Source organism: Zonotrichia albicollis, chromosome 2, assembly GCF_047830755.1.
Source record: "Zonotrichia albicollis isolate bZonAlb1 chromosome 2, bZonAlb1.hap1, whole genome shotgun sequence".
Taxonomy (NCBI): Eukaryota; Metazoa; Chordata; class Aves; order Passeriformes; family Passerellidae; genus Zonotrichia; species Zonotrichia albicollis.
Window position 1 is genome coordinate 103,608,557 of NC_133820.1, and position 23,764 is coordinate 103,632,320.

General features: G+C 38.5%; 2 protein-coding genes across 6 annotated transcripts in view; one reads left to right on the top strand and one right to left on the bottom strand.

Moving 5' to 3' along the window:
- Positions 1–361: 361 nt before the first annotated feature.
- Positions 362–7,340, top strand: ATP4B (ATPase H+/K+ transporting subunit beta). The gene is given in 7 exon segments (XM_005488031.4): positions 362–586; positions 1,983–2,111; positions 3,352–3,465; positions 4,245–4,444; positions 5,744–5,800; positions 6,295–6,390; positions 7,149–7,340. Coding segments are annotated over 7 exon segments (900 nt in total). The 5' UTR covers positions 362–474.
- Positions 7,341–17,412: 10,072 nt separating this feature from the next.
- The window catches only part of TFDP1 (transcription factor Dp-1), a 37,074-nt gene continuing 30,722 nt past the window's right edge, over positions 17,413–23,764 (bottom strand). For all 5 annotated transcript variants that reach the window (XM_005487996.4, XM_005487995.4, XM_005487997.4 and 2 more), the window contains exons 8-12: positions 22,900–22,968; positions 21,478–21,629; positions 20,753–20,919; positions 20,106–20,187; positions 17,413–17,961 (exon numbers count right to left, since the gene is read on the bottom strand). In XM_005487996.4, the coding sequence (XP_005488053.1) occupies positions 17,814–17,961; positions 20,106–20,187; positions 20,753–20,919; positions 21,478–21,629; positions 22,900–22,968 (618 nt within the window). In that variant the 3' untranslated portion in view covers positions 17,413–17,813. The remainder of the gene's footprint in view (positions 17,962–20,105; positions 20,188–20,752; positions 20,920–21,477; positions 21,630–22,899; positions 22,969–23,764) is intronic.

Consider the following 23,764-nt stretch of genomic DNA (forward strand, 5'->3'; position numbering starts at 1 on the left):
CCATCCACCCTGCAATACCCTATGTCCCAACAAATGGCTACACATTGTATTAGGAGAACTGTATCTACTACTTGCAAGTTACTTGGAAAAAAAGGAAAAAAAAGAAAACCAAGAGAGAAACAAGTTCTCCATTGCTTTATCTGCTCTGATAACAGCTATCACGCAGAGTCTATCGCAAACCCTGCGGGCAATTGGCAAAATGCGTAACTCTGCTGACCTGCTAAGGCACTCAAGAGAAAGGAGAAGGGCATTTGATAGGAACAAACTTTCCCTTGCCAGCACTATCAGCACCCTTTATAAAGGCTGATATTGGTGACCGGGGGCTTTCATTGGCACAGGAAGCAATCTCGGTCACCTTCAGTGGAAAAGAAGGTATAAAACCCAAAGTCTTTTTCTTGGTCAACTGTCTGGGCACTGGTTGAATTTCTTAGTTTCTTCCACGAAGGACCCATTTTTGGGAACTTTTCTGAGAAAATGGCAACCTTAAATGAGAAGAAGACCTGCAGCGAACGTATGGCAGATTTCCGTCGTTTTGTCTGGAATCCAGAAACAAAGCTCTTCATGGGAAGGTCCTTAATTAACTGGGGTAGGTTTGCAACTGCAAGATTCTTCTCTTCCTTCTGGTATGCTTAAAAACTGTGGCAGGGGGCTGTCATCCTAATGAGTGGGACAAAATGTAAATGTGTTGAAGCCAGCAGTTCTCATAAGTGCTTCTAAGCTACATTTTGGGCAGCTCTGTGAGCTGGATCAAGTAGATCAAAACATTGATCCATGTAGTTCCTGCAAATGTATCACTTTAAAGTGGTTTTGAACAAAATACTTCAAAAAAACCCTAACACATTAACAGGAAAATTATTAGTAGCTAGGGGTGATGGTCACAGGGTGGTTTTGACATTGTTAATGAAAAGGGGGTTCAGATACATGGAGAAATTTGCATAATGGGTGAGTTTTTCCAATTCTTGGGAAACAAGTTTTTTTTTCCTGAAATTCCTTTCTGAATTATTGTCTGCTCAGTAGATCTTGTTTCTTATCACTCATGCTAGCATGTATTTCATGCTAGCAGGTATTTCATACCAGCTTGTATTTCATACTAGCAAATATTTCAGCTGAGCCTCCCTTCCCACAGCCAAATTGGTGTCTACATTGCTGATCTGTATTATGATCTATGTTCTGGGAAGGGCCGCCAGGGCCATTGTAAGGAAGATCCACACTCTTCCCACAGACTGTAGGAGTAGCTGCAAGTTTCCAGGTGATTTTTTCCTGCCTGTGCATGTAGTTTATTGGCTACTCCTAAAACCAGAATTGGACAGATGATGCAACTGGAATGTCAGCCTTTCCAGCTGATAGAGGTATTACAAGGCACCTATGATTACAAGTAGAGGTTTCTAATAGCACCCCTCCAAAACAATCACTGGCTGCTTGGACAGCACCAGCCATGTGTAAGACACTTCATTCACATATAGACAGAAACACAACGTCAATCTTGTATTATCTCACAGCCGAATAAAGTAGCAAGATGGCACATTTTGCTGTTGGTGATTTCAGCTGTATAAGGCAGTGAAATGATACGGGTCTAAAACCAACATGCCTGAAGTATTGTCATCTGTCATCCAAATAATACAAGGAGCAACTTGGGTTTGTCAAGAAACACCTCATCATCTGTGTGGCTTAGTCCTTATGTAATAAGTAGATAAATTATCTTAATATGTGAAATTACTTCAAGATGCCACATAACCTTTAAGCTTTAAATAATCTGAGCTCAGCACCAGCTCCTTCAAAAATCCTTGTAGAACTATACAATTTTTTCTAGAAGAATGTTTTTTGAGTGTAGAGAAAATGCTCCAAAGCACCTGTCCCTTTACAGGGAGAACTTCCCTGGGGACAAGGGTGGAAAGGAGACAGCAGGATCATCCTGGCTGCAGAGAAGAGGACTGCACAACCTTGCTCAAAATTTGAAATTCTGCCCTTATTCTTTTCCACAGTGTGGATCAGCCTCTACTACCTGGCTTTTTATGTGGTGATGTCGGGGCTGTTTGCCCTCTCCATTTATTGCTTAATGAGGACCATCAATCCCTACGAGCCGGATTACCAGGACCAGCTGAAATCCCCAGGTACTGCCAGTACTGCAGTATTGCAATACTGCCAGTATTGCAGCTGTGTAGGGCTGGGCTGGGCTGAGAGGCACTGCCAGAGCCCAGGGCTGAGGGGAGACCAACGTGGAATACATCAGGTCAATTCTGCCCACACAACCCCTGCAAAGTTTAACCTCTGCCTGAAAACACTTTCAGGCTTTAAAAGAAAATCTGCACATTTATTTACGTATTGATACATGGATATACTTATATATCAATCTATTTATGAATATATTATATGAAAAATGAAGATAGACAGATAGATGATAGATAGATAGATAGATAGATAGATAGATAGATAGATAGATAGATAGATAGATAGATAGAAATAAATTTATTTCATCTTGCTATTGGGACGACCAGTGCCTGCCTGTAGCAGGTCACCTTCGCTCCCCATGGGCAGGGCTCAGTCCCGGGGGAAGTCCTAGGTACTACTCCAAACCCCCAAGCACCACAGAGGGCTTTGGGGTGCCCAGCAAGATGTAGAGGTGATGGAGTGAGCAGCCTGGGGTGGGTATTTCCATGCTTGCCAGCACCATGGAAAGTCCCTGGGAGAGCAGGAATACCTTGCCAGTAGGATGTGCTGCGCCAGTAGTCAAGAAAGTAAAAATAATATGAAAATGTGGGATTAGGAATTCAGATTTGTGGGACATGAAAAGAGATAGGGGAGATGATCAGAGACCACACGCTGCTAAAACTTCACACCCCAATGGCCTGTTTCCACAATGGGAGGGGAAAAAAATAGTCCTAAAAATTATTGTCAGATGCTTTTGGGTTTTGAAGTGAACTTCCCATATTTAGCAAGTTTGGTGTTTGCTGGGAAAAGAATTCCTGTGACATATTATGTGTGGCTTTTTCAAAAGCTGTTTCTCATGCTGCTGTATGATGTTTCTTTAACCTGATATGACTGTTATTGCTAACAAGTCCTGGGGAAATCCAGTGCAATTTCTGGAAAGATTTTACAAGCTGTTCTTGTAACAGCATGGATATATGTGAAAAGAAAATAATTCAGCAGCAGCACAGGCTTTAGGGTTTTGGTTGAAAAACTCAGAGCTGAGGTGATTTCTGAACATGGTTAAATCCTCCCCAAAAAGGCTGAAGGATCTTATACACTTAGAATGAGTCTTGATGCAGCATAATTGGTACTGTCCATTAAAATAAACAAATCTGTGCCTGGCACACTTCCTCTGCTTTGTGTTCCCCTTTCCTCCTCCTGAAGGTGTAACCTTACGACCGGATGTTTATGGGGACAGAGGACTGCGAATTTATTACAACGTATCGGACAACAAAACCTGGGAAGGTTTAGTGACAACTCTTCACACTTTTCTGGCAGGTAAAAATGAAGTTTCTTGCATAGTACTGAAGAAAGGTGCTGCCTTATCTCCAATGCTAGGTCAGAGAACCTTAAGTCAGTACCTCCATTTTACATTTGCCCTTCTCAAATCACAGATTTTGAGTGGGAAGAGCATCTTCTGAAAGGGATGAGCAAATCACCTCATGAATCTATAAATCAAATGTATGTACACATCTATTAAAATCCAGGCTCTGCTTTAGGGCTTTTACTTTGCTTAATCCTAAACAGCCTTAATAAAATAGACCAATAGGAAGTCTGAAGGAAGAAGGAGGACAAAAGGTCTTCAAAATTAATCTCATCTAAATTAATCTAATTAATTTTTCTATGACTACAAACATCAAAGTGCCATAATAAATCTCATAATGCATGGTGTCTTCAGGAAATAGTCAAAGTAGGTTATGTGCTCCATTTGCCTGCTCATGTCTTAGCATGTTTATATTCCTATTGAGCCTTAATATTGTAATTCTTCATGTTTCTCACACACATATTGAGAAAAATTATATTTGAAATTTACTTTATATGGCACTATCAACACAAGCTGCTAGTCTTAATTCAGTTTGATCTCCTTTATTTTGCTTTGCTTGGATATTCCAAAAAAAAACCCAAACCACAACAAAACTGAACCAAACCCCTAAACAGTTTAAGCTTTCCTTGTTCCAGTCTCCCATGATAGAATCTCCAGCCTGATGTTGTGATGTATAATTTGCATATGAAAAGCTTCAGAGGGGATTTTTTTCTTTCTTCCTTCACACATCTAGCATATACACCAGCTGCTCAGCATCTGAACATCAACTGCACCAATAATACCTACTTCATCCAGGACACCTTTGATGGCCCAAATAACACAAAACTATCCTGCAAGTTCACCTCAGACATGCTTCAAAACTGCTCCGGCATCACAGATCCAACTTTTGGATATCCAGAAGGAAAACCCTGTTTTATTATAAAAATGAACAGGGTAAGTACAAGGTCAAGGTGCTGAGCAGAAAAAATTAAAAGTAGCTTGAGTCTCCACTGGGAAGCTGTGTCTCTCCTGCCATGGGTTCTAAACCCTGCTTTCTACTGGGAACCAAAAATCACGCGCTGTTCCTTGCCAGACCACTACAGTTACCAGGGAAATCCTCAGACTTTTTCACCATTCCTACAAAAGTAAAATAGGACCATAGTGTCTGAACATGGTCTCTCTACAGCTTAGATTAGGTTAAGTTCAGTTTAGTTTAGTTTGTACCTCTGCAGTGCTCTCATCCCACAAACTAGCACCAGAAGAGTTTCCTCCTGCAATACCTCAGCCCTGTGCCTTCAGCTGAGGCACCAGGATGTGACAGTAACTGATGTGGTTTCAGAGAGGTGATATCTTATTTCTCCAGGCGGCAAAGAAAATCTTCAGAAGAACCTGTAAAACCAACATTCAAACCTGGTGGATATTTTTCTCAGGGAAAACCACAAACACATTTTTTGGAAAATAATAAAGGGAATTTTCAATGCTTTATTTTTTTTTTTTTTTTCAGGATGTAGACAAAGGCATAAGCACTTTATATTTTTTGGGTGAAATTCTGAGCCTTCTGATTCAGTTTCAATAGAAACTGAAGAGTTCAAGTTCCCCTCCACTGTACTTTTTGTTTGGCTTGCACCTTAGGCATTTCCAAAAATCTGTGCAAGCCCTAACCAAGAGGGGAGCTGCATCTCTAACTCTGGCTGGTGAAACAAGCACGTTCCAGAAATGCCTTCTTTAGCAAGACTGGGTGCCATCCCCAGCAGGGAAAAGATGTGGATAGTGACCAGGGAGCTTAACCTCCTTTACTTTTGCCTCTGCAGGATGCAACCCCACTAGTTTTGTAGCATCAAACCAACTCAAGGGTTTCTCTGCCAAAACCAAGGTTTTGTAAGACAGACAAGATCAAAAGCATGGATATTCAGCTTTTCCTTAAGTGACACACAATTACTGCTTTAAGAGAGCCCTGGTTGCCGGGGCAGGTGGTATGGGTGGGTATTGAGCTGGACTCAGAGGAAGGGCAGTGCTGCTTGCCCTGGCCAGGCCAGATTTTATCAGCAGTGCTCATCCCAGGTAATGCCGAGTCCTGCTGCCTAAATATCCAGCCACGACAGTTTCTCACCTACATAAATTAGATTATTTGTTGGAGATTTTCTTACACAAGAACATATTAAACCTCAATTGAAGCTCAGCTCTCAAATAATTGATTGCACAGTTTTATCTCAAAGCTATTTCCAAGATGACCAAAAGTATTTTCTTTTTCAGATTATCAAGTTTTACCCTGGCAATGGCACTGCACCAAGGGTGAACTGCACATATGTGGTAAGGCTATGAGGGCTGGGTCTCACACATTTCCAGCACTGACCAGAAAAAAAACCCTTATAGCTCTGAAAATCAGATCCCAAATACTTGGAATATTCTCAGTTCTGTGCCAGTTTTTTCACTAACTGACATGCTAAGGAGAAAACCTCCACGTTTGCTTTATTTTAAATCGCCTGAAAATTTGCATTTCCGGGCTGCAGGGAACATTTGCTGTTTGCTCTCAGCTCCCGGTAGTGACGGTCTCACCTCAGCACAGCTCCCTCAGGCCCTCAGCAGCTCCAGCTCACTGAATTCCAGCTGCTATCAGAGGGCACTCGCCTGCTTTTCTTGGCAATTGTACCAGCGGGAGATTCCCACTTTTATTTGAAAAATAAGAGTGGTGTTAACAGCCTGCTGAACTTGAGCTTTAACACACACTTAGCAGCCCCGAGACATTTGCCTGGGGCTGGCCGATGATCTCAGCACAGAGCTTTCTCCTGTCTCGTTTTTGCCAGGGTGAGGAGGGGTCTCGCCCGCTGGACGCGGATTACTACCCTGGGAACGGCACCTTCAGCCTGCACTACTTCCCCTACTACGGCAAAAAGGCCCAGGTGGGTGCTCCTGTCTCGGGGTCTCTGCTGCTCAGAGTGACCCCGAGGCAAATTAGAAAGTCTCTTTTCCAGCCCAGCGCTCAAAGGAGTCAGAACTCTTCATTGCTCGGTCTCGTGGTTGTTTATAGTATCTTATGTATAGAATTCATTCTCCTGGCCTGCCGAGGTCTGCTCAGCACTCTGCCTGCCTCCCGGGCCGTGTTATCATCTTTATATACTAAAACCTACGTGTACAATATTTACAATTACTTTCCAATACCTATCACTTATGTTAGACAGTGAGCTTCTACTCTAAACCAATCTAAAAATGCCAACATCACCCAGAAGATGGAGGCCAAGAAGAAGAAGGAGAAAGGCTGGACACACCCAGATCCCTCCATCTTGCTCCCTGAACTCCCATTCTAAAAACCCCCAAAACCTTTTCGCCTGTGATAAATTCACTATCATTCTACTTAAACTTCCATGGCTTGTAATTCTTCATATAAGGTTGGTAATTGGTTTTTCCAAGGGCTAAATCAAAAGCACAGGGGTCTTGGTCTCTGAGCCCCCTGGGCAGGGGCTCGAGTCCTCCAGGGCAGCCAGAGGAATTTCCTGGGTTCTGACACTTCTGTACTTAACTTTTCTTTCTCTTTACGTCAGGTGAAACACATGGAGCATCTTTGCAATCCTATGAGGACTGGAGAGGCTATTTTCAAACTGGTAGTGTTTGAAAATTTAAGTATTTTCTTTTAAATTTTTTTTTTAATTTCTCCTTCTAGCCCAGCTACAGCAATCCCTTGGTAGCTGTGAAATTTCTCAACATTACGAGGAATGTAGAATTTAAAATAGTGTGCAAAGTCATTGGAGCTGGAATTACCTTCAATGTTCATGATCCGTATGAAGGCAAAGTGGAATTTAAACTGAAAATAGAAGACTGAGCAGCAACAGAGACACTTCTGGAAACTGTATGAACAGTAAACTTAACTATTATCACACTCATTGATATTTATTTTCTCACTATGGTTCCCATATAAATTACAGTGTAAGGAGACATTTTATACTGCAGGATGGCCTGTAGAGCTAAAAATCAAGATCCTCCTCTCAGTGTGTAAAGATGAAGATTATCTCAATGTACATAGCTTAATATTTCATGGCTACAGGATGCTGCTGCCTTCATGCAAATAACTGTACAAAATAAGTTTCCCCCAAAGGGTGCAGCTGTGCCTTCAAAGAACATAAGTATAGACTTAAACAACCATTTCCAATCACTTTTCAAACCATAATAAATAACTGATGTATGATACTAAATCTTGGTTATCGAGAAATTAGATAGCTTGAAAAGGAAATCAATACTTGGAAATACTAGGAAGTAATTAAATTTTCAATCTCTCTTGTATAGGATGTATAAAAAAGTATTAAATTTATCTGTATCCCAATGCATTGACTTTTTTCACTAGTCAGCTGAGCCAGATTTTTTTAGTTGACAAATCAAAGACTGCAAAAGAAATGAACTTGAAGTCTGCCCTCTAGCTCACAGATTTCACTGTACCACTCACCTCTGTGTATATAGCCTAATAAAAATAACTGGTAAGGCTGTAACATCCAGTTACATCCAGGAAACTGTGCATTTCATTAGAGGCTGTAATTTGTGGGGTTTTTTTGTTTGGTGTTTTGTTGTTGTTTAGTGTTTGTTGTTTTTGTGATGGTTTTATTTGTTTTATCCAGTAGAATAGGCCTGTATTGTAATGATAAATTTTGGGTTACTTGGAGTAATCAGGAAGATGCTGAAACAACACTAAATCTTTAAATGAATCTAAAGTTTGAGAAGTCTGACTGTATCACATGTAATACAAAGAGACAGCATTGTTGTGTCTGTATAGTAGGTTTATGTTACCTGAAGTCCAGGATGCTCCAGCCAGAAAATAAACACTGAATATAAAAAAAAAAAACAACTAACAAACAAAAAACAAACACCAAAAACCTTCAAGAGCAGAAATCATTTTACACCTTCACTGCTTGGAACATTTCAGAAAGCAAGATGTAACAGATCACCTCCTGTACCACAGCACCGTTCAGCCAGCCAGCTTGTAGACAGAATCCAGTTGAAGGGGAATATTTCATCTCCAAAGCCACAAAATATATTTGAGCCTTTCCTAGAAAAATTCTGCATTTCAAAAACAGTAAGAAAATGCTTCCTCATATAAAAACTTTTTCCCCCCAGGCCTTTCCTGTTTCAATTTTTACAGTGCAGCTTTGCCTTTCTTCTGAGAGACAGTGAAAATAAATTTTATATCCTTTCTGGAACACAGGTATCCCCCTGTGCATCTTTCCAAAATGACATGGAAAACAATAAAATACTTTTGATAACAAAATAGTAAGTCATGTTCAAGATGGGTTAAATGTTGTCTACAAACAGAACATTTAAATATTTCCAAGAAAACCAAGAACTCTTCCCTTGATGCTGTAACAAGGGCAGACTCTGCTTGACTGTTTTTAGTATCTACAGCTTGCACTGAGCTGGTGAGTGAAGTGGCACAAGCTCAAAGTCCAGTCAGCCCTACAGCCACAGCACAGGAATATGCTGAACAATCCCCTGTGGATTGTGTGCCTGTAAAACCACAGCTTCAGAACAACAGCCTAGACCAGCTTCAACACAGTCCTGTGATGGGATAAACAGAGAAAGGGAAGTGTCCTTGTGTTGGCCAAATGGTGATGCATTCTGACATCAAAAAAAACATCCACCAAATCTGGTTCTCTAAGTACAAAGATTGCCATCCTGAAGTTAAACGTTTCTTGAACTTCCAGCCATCTGAGATCATTCCCTTTCTTTATTGAAATTGGAAATGAAACAACAAAGAGCAAGGTTTGTGGCTAGTGTAGCTGAAGTAGAAAAGTGTAGTTAATATTAGCCTGCCCAAACCCCAAATGCAAGCACACTTAAATAGCAGAATGCCCATCATGCAAATATTTTGTAATACTAGTTACTGCAGGCACAGCCCCACACTGTGTACAAGCATGTCATCTAGTGAGCACAGCTGCACTTTGGAGGCACACAAATGACAGAAGTGATGAGATACAGACCAAAATAAGCACAGGGGAAGGAAAACAGGCAGGGCATCCTGCCCAAAGCACAAGAAGCATGACTGGCAAAAGCTAAACAAGCTAAAAAGCAGCTGAATCCAGGGGAAGGAGGCCAAGAAACAGGAAACACCAGCAATGAGAGGGAAGAAATTAAGAGAGGAAATTAATTTCCTCTCCCTAAGAGCCCTCCAGCCTCATCACCTTCACTGAGAGACTGGGAGGACCTCGGCCACCAGCGCCAGCTGAACAGCAGCAGCTGCAAGTTACAGTGCAGTCACAGTTAATTTAGTGTTAGAGACTGACAAGTGTTACAGACTAACAGTTGTATACACACAGCAATAATTATTGCTGTGCAGGAGCTAACATTAGCACAAAGTGTGTTAAGGAATTAATTTAAAAGCTTTGTTTTCAAATTTGAAACCAGACACTTTTATCAGTCTTTTGAGCATTTTCACTGCAAGAGTCCAGTTCCCTGAGAGAGAGATACACATGCATTCAAAAACATATATAAATATATACATATGCATATCTAAGTATATGTAGATATAATCATATACACAGATTATACATAAATTCAGCTGCAATAGTAGCAGTATTTGATTAGACCAAACAATATAAATGAGGGAAAAACCTTATCAGGCTACACGGGAAACTGAGGCAGCAGATTTAGGAATGAATTGCAAGCAAATGCAAGTTCCTGAGTTTAATTAGATGCAGATCAGCTAGGATGGGGAAGGGGATGGGTGGTTAGTCCATGCCTCTGGAGCAGTGCAGGGGCCAGGAAGGCAATATCAGAGACCACACAGTGGCTCTCAGTGCCATTTTTTTCCTACCAGCTTTGCAACAGCAAGGTTAGCCAGGAGAAAAGGCATGGGGAAGGCAAAATAGGCCATGAAACTAATACATTAACACCATGAATTTTTATATCAAATAAGTTTTAGTTTCCAGATTTATCTGCCAAAGGTGTTAAATAAAATGCTCAAAGATCAGTGTGAAAAGAAACACAGCAGTTGCTTTGAGATGCACTTTCCACACCTCCTTTTTATAAATATTCATGGCAGTAGTAAATTATTGAAGTGTAAAATCCTAATGTCTGTTATTAAAATAATGAGTGGAGAAAAACACTGAAGACAAGCACCTTGATGCTTAAAGGACTTTGTGCTATGGCTATGAGACTACAGCAGGTTCAAAGGCTCCGCTACCTTTCAGAGCTAGATATTAATAATTGAGTCTTTGCTTAATGGTCTCGTATGATGTCATTGCTGCTGCACTTGGGAATTCCTCCCACCATTTCACAGAGCTGTTTTTAATCTCTTACCTGTAATAAAAGTCAAGCAGAAATTGATTCTGCAACAAATAAAGCTGTCTAACCATGTGCTACTTTCAGAAATTGGATGTAAAGTAACAGCTACATCAATAATGCTTGCAGAAAGTATTTTCTGCTGTGCACCTCAACTCCCTTCACAAGCTTCATTTCTTTCAGGCACAAAAGCTCAAGCTCCAACAAGATTATTATGTTTAAATTAAAATACATATGTGCATGAAGGAAAAGGTGCCCTTTTTTCAATTTGATTAGAAAGACTCTTCTCAAAGGGAAGACTTTTCACTTTTCTTCCAATGTTTTTTTACCAGAGTGATAACAATGGATGCCCCAAAGTTCTCATTATTTTAAGAGCACAAACTGGGCTGAAAATTTCCTTTTTAGAATCCTGCTACACCTCTGAGAAAGAACTGAATTCTGGAGAAACACTTGGCATAACACCATTCATTAATGTGTATATTTATTACTATTATAACAGTCCTACTATTACCAGTGTGGGAATGTGATCATTCCAATAAAAATATGTTCCAGCAGTTTATTACTGTCATGAACTAGGTAACTCATTTTAATTACTCAGATTTTAAGTTCCAGTTCTTAAATATCCCCCCAGATATTGATGAGCCCGTTAAAATGGTATCTTTTGTGTGACCTGACACAAATCCACTAACTTCTGCATTTCCCCCCTTTTTATTAAACAAGCCAAAATAAGTCTTCCTTAAATCTCATAGTAATAGATCTTGACCTTAGGAATAAAATAACTGGGGGAAGGGCTTTTTTCCTGATTCTTCCAACATTCTTTTGAAATTATGATGCTAACAAGTATGCAGCTGCTCACTGCTGGTCTCACTGAATGCATCTGGATGTAACACCATTTTCCAATCCATTTGTAGTTTTACCTACACATCCAAATTCAGATTAGCTAGTTCCTTACAAAACAGTGTAGGACACATGTGGAGTTATAATCTACATTGACGCCCTGGGTCATTTTTAGGATCCTACTTTTCCAGCACAGTCTTTAAATGTAAATGTAAATGTACCTTGAATTCTTTCTTCACAAGATGTGGAGTTTAACCACAACATTTCTAGACATGACCTGCTTGCCAAACAATTCACATCAATCTCTCCTCTTCATTGTTTACTTCTTTTCTAACCAAAAATACTTCAGAGTCTTTTAAAATTTTCTTCTGGGTTATTGAAGAAATTGTTAAACAGGAGTACAGTCTTACTTGCTGCAGCTGTTCAGTCAGTAATGATGACACAAAAATGATGCAGCAGTAAATAGTTCATAACCTCTTAACATACAATCTGGAGATATTGTAAAACATATTTAAAATCAGAATGCAATGAAATGAAAAGGTTTAAATATGCTGAAGCATAGCCTTTGTTTCCCTAATCAGCTAAACATTTGCAATCTTCTCCCATATTCATTTGATAACATCCATTCTGTACTTTGTCATTAACAATTAATCTTCCAGGCTTCTAATTTTCTTCTAGCTGTTTCTTTCAACAGTTTTCCTCATGCAAGATTCAGGGCTGATCTCAAGCTGTCTAGACCACACACATTTAGACAGGACTTCCTCACATTTTTGACACTTTTTACTTTTCCACACTTCAAAAACTGGCACTAGCATTATTTTGGTTTGTAAGAAATATTCCAAGGTTCATTAAAAATCAGCATCAGAAGTTGGGCAACTTTAATTACTGGAGCTGCACATACTCTTAAAAGTTTTAAGAGTATGTGCTTACTGTTCTGCTTTATTTTTAATAAATTCTCTCAAGTTTACATGAATTAAGAAGAGGAACTTGCCTGATGTCTGAAACCTTGCTGTCTTTTTAACATGCTACAATGCAGATGCTCTGACCAGGTAGGGCTGATGAAACTGCACAATTTATAGCAATGTACCACGATGTGTACACAGCAACCTGATAAAATAAAATCGAAATTTTAATTTTAAGTTTGGCTTTCAACATGTTGAAAACATCAAAAAATTTAACAAAAGGTCATGGCAGAACAAAGAAAAGCATTTGTAATGGTATTACAGGGTTGACTTTCAATTAACACCAGCCTCTCTTCTTTGCTCTCTTCCACATCAGGACATTCTGCCTTTACCACAGCTAAGCTGTGCATCAATAATCATGATTTTCTCCAATTGTTGTTTCACAAAGTGCTGACATTCACTGAATGTGAGGACAGCAGGTCCCAGCTGAGTGAGAGGCAGATGGTGAGAACTATCACCACGCCAGACAGGAATTTCCAGTGTAACCAATGTCTGAAGTCCGTAACACCCTGCAATGCTGCTTGTTGCCCTTCCTCATTCTGCTCTCAGCATCAGTCTTAGAAACTTCATCTTGAAGTAGTCTTCACTTCTACCTGCACATTTAAGCATCTGTTCCATCAGTTTGGTACCTTTTGACAGCTTCTGAAGATGAGCTGAGCTTCCATTAATTTTCTGATGAGTCTGGCAAGCTAGATGACCCACTTGCTAGTCTGTTCCCAACACTGACATTTTCTAACATGTTCTTTCTTTTCTTTCCCTCTCTGTTATGGCATCCATTAGGTAATTCAAGCTGGAAGGCGTCTCAGGTTGTCTCCTGTCCAGTCTCTGCTCAAAGCATGCTCAGCCATGAGGTCAGACTCTCCATTGCTTAGGGCTTTTCTCCTGTCTGGTCTTGAAAACCCTAAGGATCGAGTCAGCACAACCTCTCAGGGCAGCCTGTTCCACAGCCTGACCATCCCAGGCTGTTCCTCACACTCAGCTGGAAACTCTCCCATTTCAGCCTGTGTGTGTTGTCTGCCCATCCTGTCCTCACACACCCCTGTGCACTGGCTCCACCTTTGCAAAACCCTTCCTGCAGCACTGCAAGGCTGCCATTAGGTCTCTGAGGCTGTGTCTTCTCCAGGCTGAACAAGCTGCTCTCCCTCAGCCTCTCCTCATACAGAAGCCCAATGAACATTTGGGTAACCCACCAGAATCCATGGAAGCTCAAGGGCACACCAAAGGTCAGGAAAAAAACCTGGAAAAATCTTAAATCCTAAATTGAGAAAATAACAACAGGAAATGCTGCTCTCAGTTGCTGGCTCATCTTTGCTTTTCCTGGTAAATGAATGACAATTAAGGCTTCAACAATAAAGTGTGTGTGACAGTAGCCTTGTGTCTGGAAGCAGACAAGGTTGAGAAGGAGTCATACAGTCATGTAGTCATAAAGTCATGTAGTCATAAAGACAAATAGCCTACTACACTTCTCACAAGCAGACAAGAGAAAGGAAATCCCAACAGTAAACAACTATCTATTGGGGAAAAACTGGATATGCTGTCCTTTGTACTGGTGATCATTCCAGTAGCATTACATCATGTTGGTTGGTTTTTTGGGATCTTTTTTAACTTCTGCCCTTTCTACATTAAATCAGCATCCAATTTTCAGATTTCTCACTCATATGAAGATTTGACAACCTATGTATTCACTAATTAAGGAATAAGGAGATTTGCGACAGTACGTCCTGTCATTAAATATTCATCTTTTAATTCAAATAAATAAATGGACATCTGTCAAGGATCAGTACTCTATCAGCTACATTTACTTTTTTTTCTCTGCAACAGCTGCCACCTTTAATTGGAGGAAGGTTCAAGTAAAAAAACAAAACCCATCAGTTTCTGAAGTCATAACTGCTTCTCTTTGGTTGAGACAAAATCCTATGGGAAAAGCAAAGCAATTATTTGTGAAACGGATCGAGAAATCCTTAACTTTTTACATATGCCAAAACAGACAGTCTTTCACAGCTCAGGAACACTTCAGAAAGTGCAAAAGATGAACACTCCTCCCAGGACTTATCTGCAGGATTATTTCAGAGGCATAAATACACACTTGGCAACTCTTCCTCTTTTCCTCTTCTTCATATCACAAAAAAGTGCTGGCTAAGTAAAGGAATTAAAAGTACATTCCTTTCCTGCCACATTTTACCCCAAACTGAGCCCTTATAAAACAAGTCTCATTCCCTTTACCATCATTTAATCTTTCTTAAACCAAACTCCAGTTTTTATCTCCTTACAGTATTTTCTCCCAGTGATTTCCTCAACAATTTCCTATCACAATTTCCTGTTATGTTCTGTTCCTGCTCTTAATCTTCATTTTCCATCTGTACATGTACTTTTTTCAGAGATTAGAACCATACAGTTTAAGTTGTCTTTCACTTTCCAGTTCCTTTCATGCTACGCCTGACATTATTAAATACTTATACTCTCTACCTTTCTTTTTCTAAAATAAGTTTCTACTACTACTCCTTTTTGTAGTCTTTGACTAGTCTTCTCATTTCCTCATTCTTTCCAACTTATATCTTCTTCTCTTATTATGTTCCTCTGCAAAGACCCTGCTACAATCTGTTCTTTCTTTACCCTTCCCTGCACATATTTCTTCACATTTCCTTCCTCATCTCAAACTGGCCCCTCACCATTGGTCTCTTTTGCCTTTCTTTTTTCTCCTCTTTCACCAGAACACTGTAACCAAGTGACTGCTCCAAATCAAGCAACTATTTAAAAAGTCTATAGATTTTCCCTCGTTATTGATTGCTGCCTTTACTAGAAAGCTCTCCCAAAACAAAGGTTATACAGAATTGTAGAATTGTTTAGAAAAAAAATCTTTAAGATCATCAAGTTCAAACAGAAACAAAAAATAATTTCCCCAAAAGCACTCCAACTTTTAAATTATCAAATTCCATTTCAGATTCATCACCAAGCAAAAGAAATAAAAGACAAAAGTAACATCTTAAAAATGTATGTTTTGTCACATTTTCACTCCCAGCGTGACCTTATCTTATCTGAGGACTATTCCACCAATAAGAACCAAAAGAAAACTGTCAGATTCTTTCAGCCTTTTTTCCCTAACATCCCTCTACTCACTCCTTGCAGGTATATCTTGGATCATACACTAGAGAATGCAAGGGCAAACTGGAATAATTGAAGTTCCTCTGCAAACTGAATTGCCATTCAACATTGAAGACACTTTGAATCAACTGTATCACCCACAAGAAGAACCCTGTGTTTAGCATTAGCACTGCAGAGAATTGCCTCTTCACTGAGAAGCAAACATCCAATTAGCCTTCTCTCCCCCAGATTTTCCCCAGTCCCACAAAGAAATTTGTTTCATTCATTCATGTTACAAGGTCTGATACAATTTGGAAACCTTCAGTGCGTATCAGCTGTTCTATATTAAAAACACATATCCCCACACAGATTTGTCTCTGCATAATCCCTTCAAGTGAAAAACACACTTCACATTTACCACAGGGTTTAACTGCATCCAGGAGCCCCTACCACAGTCAGCACAGTTATTAATTCTTTGCAGGAACTCTCTGGACATTGTGGAAGTATCAAATCCTGCCTGTGACAGTAGCCTGCAGTGACTGAGCCAGCTCAGTAGCCTCTTACAGGTGAGAGCAGAGGATGTGATCTGACAGAATGGCTTAAAAAGGAAGCAAATGAAAAGCAGATTAAAAGCTTTTTGGAGGACATAGGAACACATGACAGAAAGTTAGGACTGAGGAATATGGGACGGAAAGTTAGGACATTAGGCATGGGATTTTAAACAGAAGCTAGATAGGAGTACTAAGATCGACCTGTCATGCCGAGGAGCAACAGTGATGAAATAAGGAGGTGTGAAAGAAGAGAATATACCAGATAAGTTATTGCCTTTTGCATCACAAGTTATCGAGAGCTCTAAGGGCAAATTACTAAATCAAAGCAAAAACTCTGGGCCCTCTGTAGCACAGATGCAGCATCCCAAGACAGCTAATTCTAGGTCTTGTGACGAGAAGTGAAATGTTCTAAAATAATCCTAGAATTAGAAAAACCACAGAGCTTGTTAAAAATGCCCATGCGCGTTTTATTAATAAAAACTAACAGTGCCAAGGTTAAACAAGTCAAACAATTATAGTCTCTTTATATTTCATAAAATATTACAGAAAAGTTTATTTGTGTTTCAATAAAAAGACTACTGTCTTAGAATAGGCAGCTGACAGTATTTGTGCAGTTAATTGTTTGTGAATAAATTTAAAAAGACTACCACCTGCCCTGAAATTCCTTTTATAAAAATGAACTATTAAAAATGATTGACAAATTTTGAGTTAAAAAACTTAAAACATTCTCTATATTTAATTTCAACTTTATAATAGATTACAGGAAGATGCTTATGAAACAAATACAAACATTTGTTTCAGTACATGTCTTTATATGATAGACTTATAAGTATGTAAACAACTATATAATAAAAAGTTTCCAAAGACTGCCTGTAAGAAATCAGGCAAATTTTACCATAAGCAATAAATCATTCCAAACCTTCAAGACATTTTATATAGCTGCACCAACTGGCAGTAAACATTTGCCAAAAACTTTGTAATTCATATGTCCCAACATACAGTGAAAAGTATATAAACTTGATGGAATCATAATGTTAGATATAATTTAAGGGAAAATAAGTTCACAACAACATTCCTGGAATTTAACATGTAAAAAGTAGGACGTATCTTTCTTGTTTGGTTCTTTGGACACTGCATGATTAACAAAAAACACTACTACATTAGCTCACTATCCCTCAAAAAGTGGCATAATCAAAATACACTCCAAATAAATTGCCATTCAGTGTATTCATTTTCCACAGAAGGATAGTATTTTATTTCTCAATGATGTGTCTACATTTTCTTTAGCAAACTTTGAAAGAACATTTGGGGCAAAATTCTTTTTCCTTCAAGTAAAAAAGAAATCCCAAACAAAAAACAACCAACAAACCAAAAACCCCTAAAACAAGAGTAAATAAAGGCTCTGCATTAACACACTGGTATCAAAAACACACATCCACACCACATTTAAAAATATCCTACATAAAACAATCCTTGTTTGCTTATCAGAGGTGCAATTTCTAAACTCAGAACTGCTTACCAATATTCTCCTTGGGGGATGGGGCAAAGTAATTTGAGACACTTCTCCCTAGAACAATTTATTCCTGAAGCCTGCTGAATTTTAACAAAAAAATAGTCTACAAGCAAAGGACATCAGTCGTCATCATCATTTTCATTAAAATCATCGTCATCATCATCGTCATCCCCAACATAAGAAACTGGTGTTTCAACTCTGGAGCCACTATACTGAGATCCATTGGAACTTGTAGCCAACATTCCATCTCCACCATTGGAAAAGTCACTGAAAAAGAAAAACAATCCAGTCGCCATTGCTTCACAATCTCTCCCATATCTAGTCCATTCATTTAATGAATCTGCCACTGCCACTTTATAAACTGTCTTTAGTGTATGTCCAAGCTGTCTCCAAAAGGTGAAACAGTCTCAAGTAATATTGAAGTGTTTTTTATTAGGTTTCTTCCTTTAGCTTTTAATATAAAAATTAAACTTTCTCACAGGCACTTTATAAATACGTTTTCCAGGTTTCTTCTAAAGTACATTTAGTGTTAAGGCTACAAAGCCAAGCTCTTTAGTATTTTTGTGAAGCACTGAACGCTTGCAAGTGAATCACGTCTTTCAGAGTCACTAATCTTGATTCAAAGACCTGGAAAATTAATAGCTTTTCCTTAACTCCTTGATAATACTTAGCAAACTGTCACGTGCTGTATTTTTAATTTGAAACTTTTCTTCTCATTGTGCAGTATTTTGTTTTAATAGAGCCAGAAAATTCCTGCCTCCATTATCAATTGCTACTTTGTCAATCTATTTAATTGCTGACTTTCTAAATAGTTTGGTAAACTATTGCACTTGACCACAAATTCATGACAAAATGGGGTTTTAAATTCGCAAAAATATCTCCCTTCTAAGTATCAAAAGTACAAAATTATCTATCTCCTTTGAAAGACATTCATCATTTAAAAATTGCTTTCAAAAATATATTTGCTAGTAATTTTTTAAATGCTGATCCAGCTAATGCACACATTCAATCATGCACACTTGCTGCTGTATGGAGCCAATTCAATGGTCAATAATCACACAGAATGAAACTGCCAGGGTACACCCTATAAACTCACAGGAAAAGCATATCCAGTAAGACACCTGCAAGCACTTCTGCTGTTCTGCACACTTATTCAGCAGCAAGATACTAAGATATCTGTGAGCTGTAGGCAGATGACCCACAACAGGTCTGCCATAATTATCTGCAAAAGCAGTTTCAAAAGCAAAGAAAACAAAACAAAGAGATTATTCTTGTGTTTTTGTAAACTTTGAAAGTACAAACCCAAAATCCATTCTCCTCTCTTTTAGATAAGAACAACTGGATTTCATAACGCGAGTATCCTACTGAGTAAGGCAAACAAACTGGGATGAAAGTATTGGTAGCAGCATCTTCAGACTTCTGCAGACTTTCTTTAGAGACCTTGTTAAATAAATGTACAGCCTTTATTTGCTTTGGCAGCACAACTTGTCTTGCCATGAATGTTCATTGCTATTGCCATGAATATTCATATATATCCTATAATTAAATATAATTTGTCACGGCCCTTTTACAAACTCTTAAGAAATGGAAATGTTAGAAGTTATTGTACTCTCACCAAGATAATGAACCCCAGTCAGCCTCTGGTTCTCTATTGGTCTCTGGCTAACAGTGGCCTATTCAAATTTCAAAGTCTTAAAAACACATGGTGCTCTTTTTCACTACCCTATGCTCATTATCACAGAAGGAAACTTACTCAAAACAGAGATTTTAGGTACTGTTCAGCATCTCTAAAGATATTTTGGCAGAATTCTCACTCAAGCTTCAGTTCCCTTGCACAAAACATGCAGAACTTAATTTAAGCATTTGTTACGAATGTCAAGCGTTTCAATGATCACAGAATCCAACTGCTGAATATTTGACTCATTTTACAACCTTGTGGAGCTCACAGAAGGACATATTTTTGATTAATACACTAATAAGAAACTAGTGAGTAACAAAGTTGAATACTAGTTACGGTTTATCACGCTAACAGCTTCTGTGATTGCTGTTTAAAACCCAAAGGTCAAAATATTTTTTTAAGTTAGACACTAATGATCAAGGGTTAATCTTTCCAATACTCTATCTTTAGAGAAGTATCTGTTTTCTTGTCACAAACTCTAAACTAGAAAAAAAAAAAACAAACAAACAACACATACAAGAATAACACCACTCTTAACACGTTTCCAGTATACAGGAAAGGATTTCCTTAATGACACTGCTAAGAATCACCATAGAAGTGATGTCTGAGAATAAATTTAAAACACATACCCACAGCCTATTTAATGAAAACAGAACTTGCTTCATGAAGCATTTAATATCTAATCTCTTTGATGACCACAGATTTTAAAAACGAATTGAAAATTTCATCTCACCTGGCTGAACATCTTGTGCCGTTTGATGCAGAACCTGATGAAGATGTGACATATACACTGCTGATTGATCCCTGAGCCATTTCTGTAAAACAAACAACATGCTTCTCAGGAATCCTTCCAAACACACCCATCTAATTCAGTGGAAATGCTTCATCCTTTAAAGTCCAGAAAAGGAGTCTTGCAGCCCAAACAAACAAACATATTTATGTACTATATCCAAACCAGCATAATTCTAAAAAAGGCTAGTGCAAGCAACAATAAAATTTCAAAATACATTTCAAAAACCCATTTGTTTTGAAGTAAGCAAGACAGATGATTTCAGTATTCATCATATGCTTGCACTTTACTACCTTTTGCCTTTGCAAGTGAATCAAGCATAAATACTGTTCTCTTAAAAGAATTACATACTGCAAAGATCTACTTGTGTGGCTTAATGCAAAATGTTTTGCAAAGAGCAACACTCCACTCTTTATGAATCACTATATTATTTGCTCCCTGAGATACACTAAAAAGCAGACAAATTTCAGAACTTGGCAGAAATCTTTACCACAAATCAATGGAAATTATCCAATCTAGGGTATTTTCATGTGTTTTCTTAGGGTCCTATATTAAGGAGGAAAAAATCAACTCTTTTTGGTGTAACTAACCTGTCACATATGGTTGCAGAGCTTTAGGAACCAAACTCCTTGCAATTTTTAGGTCCTCTGCTGAACAGCTTCCAGATTCTAGCCCACAAGCCATTCCCATTCGTTTTAGTACTTCTATATCATCATGAATTTCAAACGTATTGTCAAAATTAAATAGATATTCAAACCTGGAGAGGAAAAAATGTCTCAATTAACTTCAACAACTTTAACTACCTTTCCGTTTTCAGGAACTGCAGCATTTCGAAAGCTTTACACACAGTGTTAAGTGTGCTAGTGATACATCACATTAAGCAATCAATTTTCAAGATTTATCTATTTGCTTGTGACTGTTTACATTCAGTTTTTATTTAGCTGAAGAAAAATACAGCTTTTTGAAGCAAAAATGGAGAACAGCAGCTCTGAAAGTGAAATCCATTTTCAATTCCACTGGCTGCATTCCATGGTGTTAAAGACAAAGGAAAACACTTCTTGGTTAAGTAAGACATAAAATGTCAAGAGAGATGCCTAGTATCTCTAGATAGCAAGTCTTAAATAAGTTACCAAATGTGAATCAATTAGTCTATTGATTAAAAGAATATATAAAACAGCTGTCTGAAGTGCATGTTCTCAATATACAAAAGGCACAAGTAAAGTAAGTTTGTATTTAACCTTTAACAAATCTACAAGAACATTTATACAAACTCAGAGCTCCACCAAAGGCCAAATGGCAAACTTGGTTGGCTTACTTGTCATTTGAAATACTGCAGTCGATCACTGTCTTCTTGCTGGTGTTCACAATGATAAAAGGCAGATGGATGACAGAATTGGAGGGGGGAGGTCGGTTTGCCTGCTGCTCTGCCTGACGGTTCCGCTGCACCAGGTTCTTAAAGGCAATTTGCTAGAAAAAGCAACAGTGGTATCAAAGCATGAACAAAGCTTTTAGGACCATGTTAACAAAACTCCTAAGGATTCCAGCAATGATTGCAGAAGTAAATGCAGAAAAGGACAGAGTGTTTACCATATTTCTGCATGTTAAGATGCAACAAGAGTCACAGATCACAGTATTAAAAAAGGCAACCCAGTAAAACTTTACTGAGGAAAAAAAAGCATATTCTACTAACTACACCAGCACAGCTCCTTGGACAGATTCCTGGCAGAATGGAGAGAGAACAATAACTGGAAAAATAAATTTTCCCATAGCATCCTATCTCCTCTCCATTTACGCTTCCCTACTAGCTGCTGCACTCCAAAAAATGTTAATACTGAAATTAATTATATACAAAAAAAGTTAATTTTTGGGATTTGAATATCTGGCATTACCCATTTAGGATTAGTGGCTTTAACATCTTACCAAAATTGCTTTTTACAATGGAATGTTCCTATTTTAAAAACTAGCAATTTGAATAATTAAAAACCAGAGAAACTCAAGTAATAAATCATACAGTAAGCTACTGAACAAAGAAAAATATTTTTCTGGTCACAGAATCAAATGAAATAAACAATAATTAAGACCAAAATCCAAAGCCAACACAGAGACTGATAAAAATCAGGCAGCTGTCTGTACTTCTGAGATTCTCATTCCCACTGTGTAGGCAACACATCTACCCAGGAATACATTTCTGTGGACCAGCAGCACAGTGACTTGGGAAATACACTACTGCTTCCCCAGGTGTAGTAAGGGAAATCTGGGAAGGAGTTCAGCCACTGTTTCACAGTGGTCCAGCCACTTCCACACCAGTGGCAGCAAGTCTCCAGCAAGGCACAATGCAGAGCATCATGACAGACAACTTGTACAGTCACATAATTTTATCTATGGATGCTAACACAGAAGAAAATTCTAGATGCCTGTATCTAGTTCAGTTCCTGAACCAAACTGGAAAATTCAGAGGGTATGGTATGAAATACTTCTATCAACATAAATCCTGTTTAAACATACTTGAAACTCCAAATAAATTCGTAATAACTGATGGAAGGTTGATGACATCCCCAACAGCAATGGCCAAGCATGGTCCCAGCTAAACTACAATGTTAAATAAAGCTGCATACACCTTATCCTGAAATTCACCTCTAGCCTTCCTAGAAGTTCCCATCCCTCAGACTGGGATAAAACAAGAGGAATACAGATAATAAGTTACCTTGCCCTATAGACAAGAGTACCTTGACTGTACCTGTAGAATGAGTTCTTGTAGCTGAGACTGTTTTTGCTTTATTCTTTCAATTCTTCTCTGTTTCTCCACCTTAAGACAGACAAAAAGGACTGGTCAGTTTGTTGGTTTTAAGTAGCATTTTATGCAACATTTTCTCCCTTTAAAATCATTTCAAATCCAGAGCACTGGAGGTAGGAAATATAGCAATCAATCATTAAGGTTGTACACATAATTTAGAGACTTAACTATCAAGACACATCAGTACTACCTATGGACACAAACAAAAAGCAGAATTAGAGCCCTGGGGAATAAAATACAACAACCTGTGAAGAAGATAAAAGCATCTTTGCAAACAGAATGTTTGAGTTATGCCTCAAAGGGTTACTGGAATTCTCCCAAAGAGGCAAAGATAGAAAAAAAGGATCTATTTATGTAGAGTTTATTGACATTGGAGGTATTGGAGAAGATCCATCAAAGATGGTTAAAGACAGGAAGCTGCTATGGAGCCCAAGGTTAAAACCTCACAGTATCTAATATGTACTAAATAATAACAAAAGAGCTAAGAGACTAAAAGCTAGGAAATGCACAGCTTTCTTAGTGGGTGAAGCTCCCCAGAGATTCCCATGGGGATTAAACTGACAGACTGTTACTCTAACAACAATCAGATTAAGGTGACAAGGTGACAGAATCTGCTGGCAATGCTGGGTTACCTGGCATGGTAAAAAGAGTTTGTCATAAAGCAAACTCCAAGTGTCTTACAGCATTTTGTGATTACATCACTTAAATTATTTCTGGTAAATATAGTGTGGTATGTGTGAGAAAACAAGATAATGCATGCACACTTTAGAAATAAAATGACATTCAGTAGAGATCTAAAATTGCAGTA